Source organism: Ictalurus furcatus, chromosome 1, assembly GCF_023375685.1.
Source record: "Ictalurus furcatus strain D&B chromosome 1, Billie_1.0, whole genome shotgun sequence".
In the NCBI taxonomy this organism is placed as follows: Eukaryota; Metazoa; Chordata; class Actinopteri; order Siluriformes; family Ictaluridae; genus Ictalurus; species Ictalurus furcatus.
Window position 1 is genome coordinate 1,094,478 of NC_071255.1, and position 17,029 is coordinate 1,111,506.

A 17,029-nucleotide genomic window follows, 5' to 3' on the forward strand; every position below is an offset into this window, starting at 1 on the left:
GTTCGGGTTCATTTCATGTTACATTGTCAAGTACACACAAAATTATTTCATTATTATTATTATTATTATTATCCTTATTAAGGCAAACGTTATCTATATTGTTCTAGTTACATTTAGTGCCATAAAGGCTTCAGAGGGTTTCTCTTCCTTCTTTCTTTTAACCCTAGGTAGAACTCATTTAGAGAGCTAGAACCTATAACCATCTAAACATTCTCCTACTATCGTCTGTGATGTTTTTATTTATTTTAATAAACCAGAGATAAATCAACAAAATGAGGACAGTATATACATATACAACAATGTGAAGAATATAAACAAATAAACAGTAAGGTGTGGATATAATTACAGGCTAATGTTAAACAAACAAACATTAAAAAAAAATAATACAAGAATGTAAACTAAAATGCCATGTTTTAACAGCTTTCTTGCTGCATATTTGCATATAACATTCCTCAGGTTCAGTATTTAACACCTTACATCTATTCATATAATACTTAACTAATAAAGTAAATTACAATCAAATATTTATTTTATTACAGTGCTCTTTCATTGTTAATAAACACAATTCTTTATTTATTTAAATGCAGCAAATTCAAACAGTTCCAAGTAGCAAAATAAATAAGCATGACAGCGGTACAAGCTATAAGGATTTATTAAAAAAATCTTTTGTTGTTGTTGTTGTAAAAAGTGACTTTCATTATAGTGTCATAAAATGTGAGCAGTTTTTAGGCTTTTCTTGTTGCACATCAATCTAAATGTGTTAATTAGTGACGCAAAGTCTGTTTAATACGGAGATAATGTTGAACAATTTGGCACTTGTATATCTCTATTTTTATTATGATTATTTCCGCAGTTAAAATCATAATATTGCCATTGTTTATCTTTCTTCCGCCTCACTCCGGTGACGTCACCGTACACGTGCTGCCCCTGACCAATCAGCGGCCTGCACCCACGGCGCGCCCTTTCCCCCCTGATGATTGTCAACGTCGCGCAGCCCGAGTGGCAGCGTGTGCAAGGGAGGGGGGTGGCTTGGTGTCCACGCGGCCAATCGTGCGCGACATGCAAATCGGGTTTGAAGTGTTCCGCGGGAAATCCGAGTTTCGCGCGAGCGCCTTTCGCGCTTCACCCGTATCCCCCCTCATTCATTGTCAGCTTCCTGGAGCCATTTTTTCCTCCCTCCAGCGAGCGGCGCAGTGGCAGCGGAGCTCGGCGGTAACTTTTTAAATCCGAGCCATCTGCGCGTTTATGACACTAATATCACCTGAAACCTGGCTGCATCGGTAGTTAAGAGTCTCATCTTTCATGCGAAGTCAATATTTGTGGCATAAAAGCAGCGCGTTGGTGTAAAAACGCGGTTTAAAGTGAGGTCGGAGAGAGAAGCGACACACACACACACACACAAGCGCCGCGTCGGAGACGATGAGAAGAGCGATCTCATCCTCGGCCCCGGAGAGTGTGATCATCACCGGGGTTGGAGGCTCTTCGCTGGACGAGAACGCGGTCCTGACGGCCCTGGGCTCTAACACACGCACAACCACCTACATCCACATCATCACCCCGCCGCCGCCGTGCCTCACACACACTCCCGCCGTGTGCGTGTCCGAGTCTCCGGCCGCCAGCCTGTACACCACCCCGACCGGGAGCGGACAGAGACCTGCGCTGGGACGGCCTCCGGTAACCGCCGAATAACTGCACGCGCACAGGGGGCAAAATCCACCCCTTCACTCACCCCTACACTCAGGCTAAAGCTAACTAGCTTCCACACAACTGCAAGTTCAGACACGCACCAAAACCCGGGCTGTACCATCACCGCTCGCGCGCGTCTGTCATTTCCGTCAGTTTCTTCCTAAACTGTTTATTTGTAGCTGTTAGCATATCTTCAGTAGCTATGGAAACAGAGCCAGGTTTAAACAGGAAGTAGTTATGAACGATAAACAAATTGGTAAAAGTGACGTCAGCAGCGGTTAGTCTAACTTTTTAATAACAAAACAAAAACAAACGGATTATGAAGTGGTTCCTGAGGCACGAGGAGCTTCTGTAGAGCGGCTTGATACTGGGCGGAATATCGTACCGCGGTTATTTTACCGTCACCAAGCTGGCATGCTGTGTAGAAACACTGGGTGACATTTAAACAGGAAGTGGAAAAAGTCACGTAGGAAGACATTAAAAAATGAATCTAAGTTTTAACGTAAAGGTAGCACGTTAGCTTCCGAATAAGTTCGAGTTTGGACGTGTACACAAATCAACCGAAACCGTTTGTCGTTGTTCAGTTCTGTAATTTCTTCTTGTTTATTTGTAGTTATTATCATCTGTCCAGTAGGCATGTCTAAACAGGAAGTAGTTTGTGCAACAACACTATTAAAAAAAAAAAAAAAAAAAGGTGACCCAGGAACTGGAAAAGTTTTTAGTTTTGCGTTTACGTAACAAAGGCGTTAAACAAAACAGATGAACGTCACGTAGGAAGTCGTTAAGGACTCCTCTAGCTTTTAAACTACAATTTTTTTCCAAAATGCTATAATATTCTTGCTATAATTTCTCTGCAGTTATCGAAATATATATTCAGTAGCTACGGAAAGTTAAACGTAAACGAGTCGTTAAACTCGGCTACGTTTTTTACAGTAACGGTAAAATAAACGCGCTCGTTCCTGAAGCGTGATCGGAGCGAAATGTCGTACGGTGGTTATTTTTAGCGTTGTCGTAAGGTTCCCGTATCTTCCCAAATCTACATTAAAGACTTGTTTAACACGATTTCTTTTTCCTGCACACAATCTTTGCAGTAATCTCGAGATCAGCTTAATACGGAACAAAATATCGTATGGCAACTTGGCACGTATACCATGCGATATATTAAACGAAGCAGATGTTCACACAGCTGTTCTGTTTACTTGGTTAACTCGCTAGCTAGTTAGCCAATAATCTATCAAGTGCTTTTTAGTGTATTTGTATTATGTTACAATTTAGCAGTGCTAAAAGAAAATAAACTAATTACAAACTAAGTACTTTTTTTGGATTTCGGTCACCACGTGGCCGTGCTTTAGGGTTGCTATAAATAAAAATGAAAATATGATTTTTAAAAAATGAGTTATGTTTTGTGAGTCGTACATTCTGATATCAGGATCACGAGAAATAGCTGGAGATTCTGGTGTGAGTTTATTTCCTGTCTTGCTCATAATCCTAATATCAGACTGTACAAGTTCTCCACGTAGTCGCAATGTAATATTTGATTAGACCTGTTCCTTGGAATAGTAAAATCAGCTCTATGACTTTTTTTTTATTTTAATGATTTTGATATCAGAGGCCACGTTATTTCTCATAATATTACTATCTAAACATAATCTACTACTTCACTTGGGATAACCTTAACACCACAATGTGCCACTTTATTTCAGTAGTGAGCTCTGCTGCATAATTATTTATTTATTTATTTATTTATTTATTTTTACTGAGTCCTTGTTGCTTCTGCGTAGAATATTCCAGTTTAACAGGAGTGGATGGAAGTCCGTGATGACTGGGGGAGGTGGGGGGGGTGACTGCACCAGCAACGTGGAAATTTACTTAATATTTGCAAAAAAAAAATTTGCCTGATGAATATGCAAACAAGGTTAAACTGAATGTCAGACAAGGAAAAAATTGGACTTTTCCCAGCTACGTTTTTGCATGTTTTTTTTCCCTCTAGCTTGGTTTTGTTTTATTGCTAATCTTACATTACCTGATTTGTGATGGCAGCATGGCTGCCAATCTTGTCTGATTGTCTTGTGAACGTGTTCCACAGGCGAAGAGGCGCTTGGCTCTCGACGACTCGGACCACTTGTACACAGCTGAAGTAGCAAAAACCCCCAAGACCCAAAATGGAGGCCCGCTAGCTGTGCTAAAGGGCAACAAAAGTAAGAACAAACCCAATTCTGACTGGATTACTACTGTATGCCAGTACAATTATTATTTTTATACTTAATTACTGTCTTAATTGATCAAATCTGTTAATTCGTAATGAAGTTAAACACTGGTGTGATGTTGTGGGGGGAAAATCAGATGCTACGTTACTGTTACCACCCGAAAGATGATTTTCCTAGAACAGCCAGTCCTGAAGTGTTATTAAGCAATGAGAGTTTAAATTCGATCAATTGATTGTTCATTTTAACATGTTGCATGTAACAGTAAGGATTTGCCGTAGTCTTTGCTAGCAATCTGCGTACATTGCTGACACCGTTACTATCTAAATGAATCATTTGTCCTGATGAAATGGCCAGAAATTTTGTTGGTGTTAATATCACTGTCTCTACTTTTGAGTTGAGAAGTTAATGCGCTAATTCTCCACGTAGCTCCAAAGTCTCCATCAGAGAAGACTCGCTACGACACGTCTCTGGGTCTCCTGACGAAGAAGTTTGTGCAGTTGTTGGGCCAGTCTTCGGATGGCGTCGTGGATCTGAACCAGGCGGCCGAGGCGCTCAACGTCCAGAAGCGTCGTCTCTACGACATCACCAACGTGCTGGAGGGGGTGCACCTCATCAAGAAGAAATCCAAAAACAACATCCAGTGGATGTACGTACCGTGGGACAGGGCGAATGATGTATTCATTTCTGTTTACGCCTCTCATGGATGCAGATGGTTTGTGAACAAGAACTGGTCATTAGTATTTCTCAATTAGAATGAGAGAGATGTAACCCTACAGACGTTTTATCACATTTCTGATAATAAGATACTTGAGATGAAACATCATGTGTAGGTCTGCTCTGCACCCAGTGCACGTAGACAGGATTACCCCACTTCCTGTCTGTAAGCAGGAAGCGAATATACAGAGGCGCTGATAGTTTTGCAGATGTGGTAATAATGGTTTGCCGCGTGGCTTACTTACGCTGTGATATGTTTTTGAATCTTTGTATATGCTAACTAGGAGTGTTCGGGTGTGGAATTTTCATGGTGCGAAGTCCAGGATCATCCAGGAACCTGCAGAGAAGCCAAGAGCCAGGTCGTAGAAGTGTAGGGAATTGATTAAGCGCACACAAAAAGTGGAATAAACGAAAGGAAGTGATTTGTAATAATGGTCTGATCATCGAGGAATAAACAAGGAAAACATCCCACAGTGGTATTAAATGACTTTTAAAATGCACAAGCTAGTGGAGAAAATTAAAGGAAATTTATTGATTGTTTATAAATTATTACATCTGTATTATTTAGTTAGCTAATTGGTGGTCTTGGTCATTATCCAGGTAGGATCACTGTATACTAGTATAGTGTAATGGACTCTACAAGACTCCACCAAGTCTTCAGCAGCAGATCCTTAAAGTCCTGTAAGATGTGCGATGGAGCTGCCATGGGTTGAAGGTTTTGTTCCAGCAGATGCTCGATCAGATTGAGATCTGGGGAATTTGGAGGCCCAGGCAACACCTTGAAGTCTTCTTCATGTTCGTCTAGCCATTCTCGAATGTGTCAGGACGTGTTAACCTGCTGAGACAGACCACTGCATTCTGGGAATACCATTACCATGAAGCGGTGTACCTGGTCTGCCGCGATGTTCACGTAGGCAGCACGTGTCAAACTGACGACTAATTGAGTTTTTGCAGATCAGTGTATAAACAATACATCGTGGTAACCTTGTACACGTTTCCCCTCCCTTCTGTGGGCATGGTGCTAATAAACCTGGCTTATTAGCATGCTAAGTATGCTTATAAACATGCTCCATTCTTGTGTGGTTTATTTTAGGGGCTGTAACCTTTCAGAGGTTGGTGGAGTACTGACCCATAAACAGACTCTGAGCAGCGAAGTGGCGCAGCTGGTGCAGGAGGAGCGCAGACTCGATGAGATGATCCAAAGATGCACGCAAGAAGTCAAGCAGATGACGGAATCGTCGCACAGTCAGAAATATCCTTTCTTCATGCTGGTGCAAGATGACGACTCTTCTCTTCTAGGACGTGTGTGTAGTTTATGTGGCATTGCTTCTTGACATGCTGCGTATCTCTTGAGCGTGTGAATTTCTGTTTACTGTTCAGACTTTGAAGATCAAAGCCATGATAAGGGGGAAAATTGGGTGAAGTCAGGGAAAGGCGTGGGTAGTTTAGGTAAAGGGGGAAACTTGATTATGCTTGGTAAAGAGAAAACCTGGGTAGGATTGACATGGGGAGAACTTGGGTGGGCTTGGTATGAGAGTGGAGAACCGGGTCGCCTTGGTATTTTTTTTGGGGGGTGGGGGTGTCAACCTGGGCAATTTTGGTAAAAGGGGGACATTGGTAGTTCGGGGAAAAGCTTGTTAATGGGAACATGGGTAGTCTTGTTAAAGGGAGGTCTTCAGGAAGTGCTGATGAAGGTAAAAACCTGAGCAGTATTGGTGTGATCTATACCACTGTAGACTCTGCTATTTCACTGTGGTTCTTTAACTTCCCCTACGTTCGCTTATGTAACATATCAAGACCTCCGGCGGGACCATAGTCTGAAAGATCAGACGGTCATCGCTGTCCGAGCGCCACCCGAGACCAAGTTAGAGGTTCCCGATCCACAGGAGGTCAGTCATCACTGTGGTGCATTTCTCCATCTTTCGCACTGTCAGACTAAGTGGATGCTTCCAAATAGATTTTTTATCTTTGCTATCCAAGGGGTCTTTTTATTTTATATATCTGTGAATCAAATGCACTCTACAGGGCTTGCAAGTTCACCTCACCAGTACGAAAGGACCTATAGATGTCTTCTTGTGTCCTGATGAAAATACCCCCGACAGTCCGGTGAAGAATGAGAATTCCAGTTTGAATGGAAACTCCTCTCCTTTTATGAAAGTGTTAGAAGGTGGGTTTGCTGTGGAGGTTTTCTGTGTTTAAATAGGAGCATCTCTGAACCCTGGTGTTTTTGTTTTAAGTCCGTGCATTTTGTTTCGCCCTACCTGCAGATGCCAACTCCAGTCGTTCAGGACCAGCGGTAACGGTCACCAACCTCTCACCCATTACGTCCCCCTACACCAGCCTGCTACAACAAACTGAGGACCAGAACTCCTACTCTGAACCGCCCTTCATCAGCCTGGGTTCACCACCACTCAGTGAAGACTACCTCATGAGCCTAGGAGAAGGCGAGGGCATTTCTGACCTCTTCGATGACCTCGATCGCCTCCCCAATCTGGATGATCTTCTATGCAACTGAAGGGAACCTCTTGCTTGGATTGACTCGGTCAGATGACCACTGATAGGAGGGTGCAAATTTATAGGTGCCCTTGACTCAGGAGTCTGGTGAGATGCCAGTATTTTAAGCTTCCTGTGCATCCTGAATTGAGGGATGCTTGGAGAACGGTCTACCCTTTTCCAACTTAAAGGTTCCTGTGAGACTCTGATGAAGGAGCCAAGTCTTACTCGAGTATGTGTTTCCCATCTGATCAAGTAAGTTGTTAGAAAATTTGCTTGCAAGTGTCCCCTGTCTTGTGCAAGTAAGATTACACCACCGTTCCTACAGTGATAACTGCAGATTTCAAATGCCCATGAATTGGAGATTTGAGGGTTTCCGGTTTGTTTCTACACCCTCTTGAGCAACCTGGATGCCTCTGCTAACCAAGATCTACCATCTTCCAACTTGCAGATGCCTTGATTTGGGAATTGCTGAGCATTTCCCTTTACTTCCTTGTCTTTCCATCAGCATTTAGGAGCTCCTCTCCAAACTTTGGTCGTACCAATAACGCTGGCTTTGGATCGTTCCTCCCTATACCCGGTCCTCAATCTGCACACGTAAAATTGGCCGTGTGCAGATGTAGGAATTATCATTGTTGACTTGTGCATTTCAGCATACCTGAAGGTGAACATGAACTCGTAGTGAAGACCCAGGTGACTGGGTCGGTGGAGTAAATCAAGTTCTGTGTAGAATTACACAGCGACGCCCACATCATGTGCTGCTGTCTGTTTTATTCCCATGGTGATGGGATTCAAGCAGATGGGATTGATAAGCTGCTCTTTATTGTGTTCAGTGCTGCTGCGGATTTCTTACGCTCCCTCGTGTGAGAAATCATTTCATCGTTCGCGTCGACGCTTCGAGACTGTAATGATGAAGTATAGATTTGTCCATTTTAACTTTTTATCCTGGATCCAAAGGTCTCTAGAGACCAAAGGGCAAATTAACTCGGTGTTTTATTTGACTGAATATTGATGCCACTGACAGGCTCTCCAATTGATTTGAGTTCAGTTGGATTTGAGGAATCCTGCATGTCCCAGTGGTGGGTTTTATTTCAGTTTTGGAAGTGCACTTTAAAACTCCCTGGCCTGGATGTATGTTTACCGAGCTGTCATCCTATTAGAAGTCATTTTTAGCCATTTTTAAATTGGTCACTTTGGGGAATTTCTTTTCCTTTTTTTTTTTTTTTTTTTTTTTTGAGGATCCGGCCGATGTTCTCGTTAGCTATCTTTACGCAAAGGCCTGGTGTCCCAGCCATTTGTTATGTACATGCGGTACAGTACGCTTCAATTTTAAAGGTTCACGTTTGGAATTTCCCCGTACCACTAATCGTCAGCCGAGACGTATTTAGTGTCTTTTTATGTTCTTCTTTAGTTTAGTTTTGCTTCTCAGTTTTTTGCTCCATAGCTAATTGCTAACTTTTTTTGTTTTCTCTATTGAAAATGTTTGCGTGACCTACAAGGGTCAAACAGTCTCTAGGAGAACCAGACAGAAGAATTGTCCATTGAAACATGCACCTCCAAATTCCTGAGCGGTCGTGGAACATCCAGATGTGCAAACAAAAATTGAAAATTGTTCTAATGGGAAAAATTTAAGTAGAAGGAAAAAAAGAGAGCTTTTGTGGAGTAGAGCTCACATTGGGTCTAGGAGTGTGACCTTGTTCTTTATATTTTGTGAAACAGACCAGAAATAAGTGTTTAAAATCTTTTTCACCTGTAGTGTGGGGTCTGAAACTTACCTTGGTGGTACGGGCAAAATTATTATTATTATTATTATTATTATTTTGGTGAATGAATGATTCCTTTAAGTAGGTGCATAGTAATTCAACCAGCTGCTTAAATTAATGTTGTATGTGTCTGTACGTTACGCTAGAATAATCCCACAAATATCTCATATCTTAACCTAAATATGATAAAAGAATTATTCAGTTCAATTAACATTGCCCAATCAGTCCATGGAAAATAAAATAATGTTATTGGGCCAAATTCTGATTGGTTCACCCCATGCGCTAGGTAATAAACTACCTACGTCCAAACCTGTTGTTTTCACTGATCTATCTATCTGTCTTTATATATAAACAGGATAGCTCATAGAATTTGAAAGTAGGTGAAGCCAACGGAAGTGCTCTGGTGGCAATTTTACGATTCCCTGCCAACAGAGGGCGCCAGACGAAAACAAGTTGACCCGATGTGCTGCTTTTAGCAAAAACCGGTGGTTAAACACTAATATTTAAACACTTAAGCAATAAAACACTTAAACACCAACACTTCAGCACTACTGTAATCTGCTGAGGGAAAACATGCAGAAAATTATGGATAAAAAGTGCGTGAATAGAATGAACCGGTCCTGGAAGGCACATCGTCCCTGTGGCGAACGAGTTTATATTTGTGCAGTAGTGTTGAGGGCTTTCTGACTTCCTTTGGGATGCTTTGGCTCTGAGGATCTGGCAACCCAGAATCTCATACACTGAGCTAATATGCACTATAACACAAAGCTGTACAAAATACCTGATTGGTATAATGAAGTCTTTATTTTCTGTATCTTTTCCTTCAGTAGATTACAGTAGTGTTGAAGTGTTGGTGTTTAGGTGCGAGTGTTGGTGTTTAAGCGTTTAGCCGCTGGTTGTTGCTAAGCTCTCTGTTTAGAACACAAAGCTGATATTCTAACGGCGCGGAGTGAAATCTATAAAAAAAACACCAAAATGAAACGCACATCATGCTTAACGGCTAAATATTCTCTGTACACAAATATCCGCTGTATTTCTGTGTTTGTTTTATGTTTCAGAGCTCCGACCGCTGATCTTATACACGGGTGCATCTCAAAAAATATAGAAAAGTCAGGTGGAAAAGTTCGGGGTTTTTTCCATAATTTAATTCAAAAAGTGGAACTTTTATATATTCTGGGTTCATTATACACAGTGAAATATTTCAAGCCTTTCTTTTGTTTTAATCGTAATGATTATGGCTTACAGCTCACGAAAATCAAACACCCAGCATCTCATAATATCAGAAAGAATTTATAATACAGAAATGTCGAGCTGAGAAGACTCTAATCAGTGAATTAACTTAAAACACCTGCAAAGGTTTCCTGAGGCTTTAATCTCTCAGTCTGGTTCAGTACACAACCACAATCACGGGGAAGATGAAAGGAAATGTTGCATTTCATTTGGAAATCAAGGTTCCAGAGTCTGGAGGAAGAGTGGAGAGGAACAGAATCCGAGCTGCTTGAAGTCCAGTGTGAAGTTTCCACAGTCAGTGATGATTTGAGGTGTCATGTCATCTGCTGGTGTTGGTCCAGTGTGTTTTCTCAAGTCGAGAGTCGATGCAGCGTCTACCAGGAGATTTTAGATACTTCATGCTTCCATCTGCTGACGAGCTTTATGGAGATGCTGATCTCCTTTTCCAGCAGGACTCTGCACCTGCCCACAGTGCCAAAACTTCTAGTAACTGCTTTACTGACCGTGGTGTTACTGTGCTCGATCGTCCAGCCGACTCGCCTGACCCGAATCCCATAGAGAATCTACGAGAGACACCAGACCTGACAATACAGACGAGCTGAAGAGCGACCTGGACTTCCAGAACACCTCAGCAGTGCCACAGGCTGATCGCCACCACGCCGTGTCGATGCAGTCATTCCTGCAGGAGGATTAAAACCTTGACCGAGTATCAGCGCATAAATTAACACACTGTTCACAAGGTCCACATTTCTGTATTATAAACTCTTCATTCTAATATTCTGAGATACCGGATGTTTGATGTCCGTGAGCTGTAAAGCGTAATCATCGAGATTAAAATAAAAAAAGGCTCGAAATATTTCACTTCATGTGTAATGAATCTAGAAAATATGAAAGTTCTACTTTTTGAATTAAATTAGAGGGAAAAAATGAACTTTTCCCACGATATTTGAATGTTTTGAGACGCACCTGTACACAGATCAGTGATTACGACCCACAGTGAGTGGAGAATGTCGGTGAATACACAGATGGCAGTGCCGTAGCTTGAGCTATCCAGATTTTTATAGATAGATAGATAGATGGATCAGTGGACGTTTTATATTATAAATATTTTGTGGTTCCAAAAGTCTCCTTTCTGTATCAAGTCTTGGCATAAAACCGACTTTTAAAAGAAATAATGCGATATCACTCTGCATTTCACAAAGAGACTGAGGAAAGATGTTCTGGTTTGTCTTATTTAGTTTTGGGGGATAAAAGAACGAAAGGTGTGTGTGTGTGTGTGTGTGTGTGTGTGTGTGTGTGTGTGTTGTTTTGTGCTACATAGCAGTTCAGGTTCAGTGTTTATTACCGAAAGCCATTGCTGTAGTAGTGCCTTCACCAGCTATGCAGAGATCCAGTAAAGCAAACCTTTAACTTCAGAGCCGGCCGTCTACCACGGGTAATAATCCTCCTTTAAATGATAAAACAGCGTCGTTATTTCACCCTTTTACTAGTTGTTCTTGTCAGCGTATTCTCAAGGCACACTCAGTGATTTTGTAACTACAATCATGAACGTTATTTATAATCCACACGCTGCGTTACCTTCCGGAATGATCTCCAAACATACCGACAGTCCAGGCTTGTGTGGCTGTTCATGTTGACTGGTTGACCAGTAATTCCATCATTAGTCATGTTTTTCCATCGTTAAAGAGAGAACTAATTCAGGACGCATCTATCTTCAGGCTGTTGTATGAGCGCGGTCACGTTACGATGTCCGCTGCCATTCTTCTACAGTGTTCGTGATCGCGTTAAATAAATCGGTGCAGTAAAATGTGATGAGTGATAAATCCAGTACGTTAAATGTCACGTTACACCATGGTGTAAGGATATTATTCCAGCTTTATTTAGCGGTAAAGGACATAAAAGTAACTGGAGGAGGAATTCGGTGGGGAATGTGCGTCATGCGTACGCTCAGAACTCGGTTTGTGAAGTCGTGATCGTGACTTGGTAATACGAGGGGATGAGATCTTTCCCTCATGTTACTGATCAGCTATTTAACTAATCCACACTTAATCTGGGGTCACGACTTCATTATGATGTTCCTTTGCGTTATTAATTCATAGCCACGCGTTAGGATCTTGTTCCTTTGCATTAAGGCCAAGCGATATTTTATTTTAATTAAGAAGAAATGTCACCAGTAGGGCTTCGTAATGGCATCATGTACACAGCTGGTTAGAAAAAATTTGTATGTTCTAACTAAAGATCTGATACTGCGTACTGTCAAGAAAACCGTATCTTCTGGTTCACAAGATCTAAATCTCTGCTCATTAATAAGTTCCGTCTTGACGCCAAGAGCATACGCTGCTGCTGTGTCATTTCTCCAAACAGGTACGTGGTATTCGACCAGCTTTCTCTACTGGTTTAGATGGTAACGGATTGGTGTTACGCAGTCTACTCCAGTTTTAGTCTGGAGTCTGGTCTTCAACCTGGTTTTAACACCAGCAACCATTGAAGTGAGGTTCTCCACTCCACTCAGGGGAACCTACTGAGCTCATTAGCTCGTTGTGTTTGGTCAGTCAGGTGTGTGAGGAAATCCTGAAAGGATTGCAGTCTAGTAAGCGGAATTCAAACGGTTTTCCAAATCCGCTCCTTGGAACGCGAATCAAACGGCGGGATCGGGAAGCTCGGCCGAACGTTAGGAGAATCCTCAGGATTTTAGATTAGCAAAAATGTTGCTCCCCTTAAAAAAAAAAAAACTTTACTACGTACGTGTCTGCATTTCCGTGTACTGTGAATTAACAGTAATACATCAGATACTCGCCTTTTCCTTTTCTCCAGTGTTATTGTTGTGAAGGATCCATCATATTTCTTCTTTTTTTTAAACAGATAAAATCAAGCCTTAATTATTCCCAGAATTCGATTTTTGTGCTCATGGATTTCTTTTCGATATGAAGACGAGTTCTTCTGTTGTTTTGGGGAACGTGTGATGGTTTTTAAAAGAGTAGAGTGAGCTGGACGTCTAATGCACGTCATTAAGAATGAACTGTATGAACGGTAAAACCAGTGGACGGATGTATCTGAAGGAAATCCGCTGGAGCGCCCAAAGCATCGCTCTCCCCAGGTTTGTTTCTGATTTAATAGAATGATGATAGCATAAAAAAAAACCTACCATAAGTGATGGGGAACCTCCCGAATATTTATTTACTATAAATTAATCACCTAATATTTAATGTATCTTTGAATTTCAGCTCTTTTTTTTAATTTTTTTTTTTTTGCTATTCATATCCTGTTCTCCATATTTGTGTCCTGTGTTTCTTTTTAATTGCACATTTTATTCTTGACTCTATGGATAATTTCCCTGTGCGTAAAAACGAGTGTGTGCGAATAAGAACAGCGTGCGGTTTACGATGTACTCTGAACATTTTTTTAGCATGAAAGTGGCTGTGTGTAACTGTAACACAAGGTTTTAAACTTCAGTGTGTTTTTGATAAGATTTCACAATATGATGTCATTATCAGCTTTGGGGGGGGGGTTGTAAATAAATGTCTTAAATAGAGCCTCTGTGGGGGGGCGGGGCGGGAGGATTCATGGAGTGTATTGTCCTGTTCTGAAAATTCACCAGATTATGAATAAAAGCAATAAGACACACAACTCTCAGCCTCCTTGACTCCTTGACCTGTATATTTAACCTTGTGTTGTCCTTTAGAGGCCAGTAGTAGAAGTAGCAGGTGTTTAAGCAGACATGACATGGAGGTGGTGCAACGTTAGCAGTGTCACTACTGGAGTTACCTCCAGCTGCTGATGGATGTCGGATCAGGACCTTGTGTGGTTCTACACCTGCAGGTGGAACAGTCCCCACATCACTCGTCCAGATTAAGGATTAGACACGTGCCCTGCACTACAGGGACACTAAATCGGATTTTAGTGAACAACCGAAGTGAAGGAGCTCGATCTTGTAAGTCTTCTGATGTGAAAGAGGGTGGAGCTGTCTGCGTTCCACAGCTCACATCATATCTGGTGTCTATAGCGTACAGAACAGCAGTTCCGTTCAAGAACCTGGTCATCTGATCCTGCCCATGTACTTGTTGTTTCTAATTTTCCAAAAAGTTAAACACAGCTAAGTTATCAAGTACTTACATCAGTTTGAGGATGACAAAATCACAGAGAGTCGTGAATAGGAAAAGCAAGGGTTTATTGCTGCTCACCACACGAGATCCGCACAGAGGGACATCCCAGAGTGATCTCAAAGTCCCCTGAAATGGGGCTTGTAGCTGCTCCCAAACTTATTCTTGTGGTCAGATTAAAACGTACGCTTCAACTGATGTTTGTCGTTTCTTTTATTGCATTCCTTCACAACTTAAGCGCATTCAATCACCATCAAACACCGTCAAAAACGTGTGCGCCTTCCGACCAGAAATCTAGGATTAGCTGTAACGCTTTACTGTTTACTTATTCTCTTCTTTAGCACCTAACTCTGTGTACAGCGTAGCACCAAAAACTGCATGCACATTTTTGCACTGCTATTAGTTAGGCTAATCACGTGACCACAGTAACTTAAATTAAATGCAGCTCACTAGTTTAACCTGTAGGTGTCACTGTTTCTGCAACCCTTGTAAAACAACACTCACATAGGCAAATTATTATTAATATTTACATTGCATTATTGTAATAACAACAACATAACAAATAAATACTTTAAAGGCTTAAAGAAAGAAAAGACCCATACATGTTTTCAGCGACAGCTACAGGGTTCCCTTTTTATACAGTTGAAACACCCCTGGTTTACCCAAAATACCACTACATGTGATGTCTGGGTGATGTCCTGTCTGGGTTTTTTTTTTTTTTTTGCCTCAGACATCTCGAGACTTGTTGCGTTTGCACTTTTAAGTGCTTTGTTTTTTAAGACCAACTTCTGCTTTTTATGGCATGTCTGAGCTGACTCTGAGTGAGGACATTTATCACCTGTGTGCTTTTTCTCCTTTATCATGGGTAACTGTATGCTTTTTCTGCATTGTTATTAGCATATGTACTGTATGATTTAGTAAAATAATCATTAGCCATTACGTTGTTATTCTGATTACTCTGGGTGTGTGTGTGAGTGAGTTCATGCTCTTGTGTGTGTGTGCTGTGTGTTGCACTTCCTCTTTTTGGTCAGGCCCTATGCCTTGCTGTAATTAACTTTTAAGAGACATTGTCTATAAGGAAGAGAGCATGACTCTATTCTTTCCTATATTCTCACAACATTTTCATTCTCCTTATTTTATTACCCTTGTTTTTTATTTCCTTCATTTTTTATACACAACATACTCTCTAATAATGTCTATTTTCCTACCAATACTAACCACCTACCAACTGGTTGTTGTTATTATTACAATTAGGGCTGCTACTAAGTATTATTTTCATAATTAGCATAATCGATTAGTTGGTTGATTAATTTTTTTTCCATTAATCGGATGTTTATTTAAAATAAAATCCACATACTGAGTGTTACGAATATAAACTTCAGACTAAAACTTTACGCAACTGTTTGTCCAAAACAAAAGAACCCAACACACACGAATATATATTATTAATTTAGGACTGTAGGTTAATTCGGTGCTTTTTCTGCATCCATAAAAATAATGCATAAGTACTATAAAATAAAGGGTAACATTGAAATAGATTGAGTAGTTTACTTTTTTCTCCTCTCTCTCCATGTTCCACTGTTAGTCTGGTTAAATCTTTCTCAGACACTCGGCCCTCGCTCCTGCAGTGTTAACAGTCTGACATGATGGATGCTAGTCATGAGAGAGGGGGCACAAACTATTGGAGCATATCAAGAAAACAGTAGGAGTTCACATGTTTTGTACACATTTCTGGCCACAACCTTCATTATTTAACACTATTTAAACATTGTTTTTTCAGCTTGTCGTACTAAGCTATATGTGGTTGCTTGTCATGTGATGAATGCATTGTGCAGTTAGTTTAAATGATAAACACCACATTCGCACTTTGTGTTTTTATCATGTTTTAGAAGTAAGTTATTAAATGTAGGAGGTATTGCGGTGCAGCAGGTGATGTTGCTGTCTCGCAGTTCTGTGTGGAGTTTCATATGTTCTCCCGTGTCCATGTGGATTTCTCCATGTTCTCCAGTTTCCTCCAACCTCCAAAAAACATGCAGGACGGTGTAGTGCTGAATTGCCCCTCTACTAGAGAAAGAGAGAGCGGTGAGGGAACGACTGTTTATAGATGCTATGATGTAAGTTAGAACAGGAACCCATTAGTTTTATGGAAGACTTTGTGGTTAAACTCCTTGTTTCTTTTTTTTGTTAATCATCTAATTTAGCAGATAGGTTAAAAGGGGGGGGGGGTATTTTTGGTTTCCAATTTTAATGAATAAAATAGCTATTGTGTTAATAATCTATATCAGTATTAAGTAATTCTAACATAATAATTCTATTTAGCTAATTTTGTTCTTTGCTATAATTCTGATGAAATAGTTCTGGTACTCGTCCTTATCAAAAACAAATGCAGTTGACTTGCACAACCACACTGTGGCGCTGTTTACTTTATTCCAGGCTGGTTTTGATGGGTCATAAATCATGACCAGGGAATCTAGATGTAAAAAAAAAAAAAAAAAAAAGTTTACATAAAAACGATTTGCTTATAATAATAATTATTATTTTCATCATTCCTCAAATATGTTGCGTCATTGAACACAAATAAAAGTATAATTCAGTGAATCACCTCTGGCTGATAGCAGAATGATTCAGGCTATGGAAAGAAAGGTTACTGGGAGAAAGAATCCTGATTGGTTGGGTCTCAGCACTGTGGGTGAGTACTGTGTATCTACCGCCAAACCTGTTCTTTTATAATATATTTATTTTCTTTTTGATCATCAGGTGTTTGTGTAAAACATAATTATTTAAAAAAAAAAACACGTCAAACTTTTTTTCAAACGTGTAGGAAAATTTGGGCATT

At 40.7% G+C, this 17,029-nt stretch overlaps 1 protein-coding gene and 1 long non-coding RNA gene across 2 annotated transcripts; both read left to right on the forward strand.

The window, feature by feature from the left end:
* Positions 1-1,419: 1,419 nt before the first annotated feature.
* LOC128621150 (transcription factor E2F3-like) lies at positions 1,420-13,590 on the forward strand. Its single transcript, XM_053646742.1, has 7 exons — positions 1,420-1,674; positions 3,773-3,884; positions 4,320-4,539; positions 5,701-5,859; positions 6,382-6,496; positions 6,633-6,774; positions 6,875-13,590. Exons 1-7 carry the CDS (start codon positions 1,420-1,422, stop codon positions 7,120-7,122), a joined length of 1,251 nt encoding a protein of 416 aa, XP_053502717.1. The 3' UTR covers positions 7,123-13,590.
* Positions 13,591-14,937: 1,347 nt separating this feature from the next.
* Positions 14,938-17,021, forward strand: LOC128621353 (uncharacterized). The gene is made up of 3 exons (XR_008388267.1): positions 14,938-15,058; positions 15,779-15,895; positions 16,202-17,021. It is a non-coding gene; the product is annotated as an uncharacterized LOC128621353 (long non-coding RNA).
* Positions 17,022-17,029: the final 8 nt, after the last annotated feature.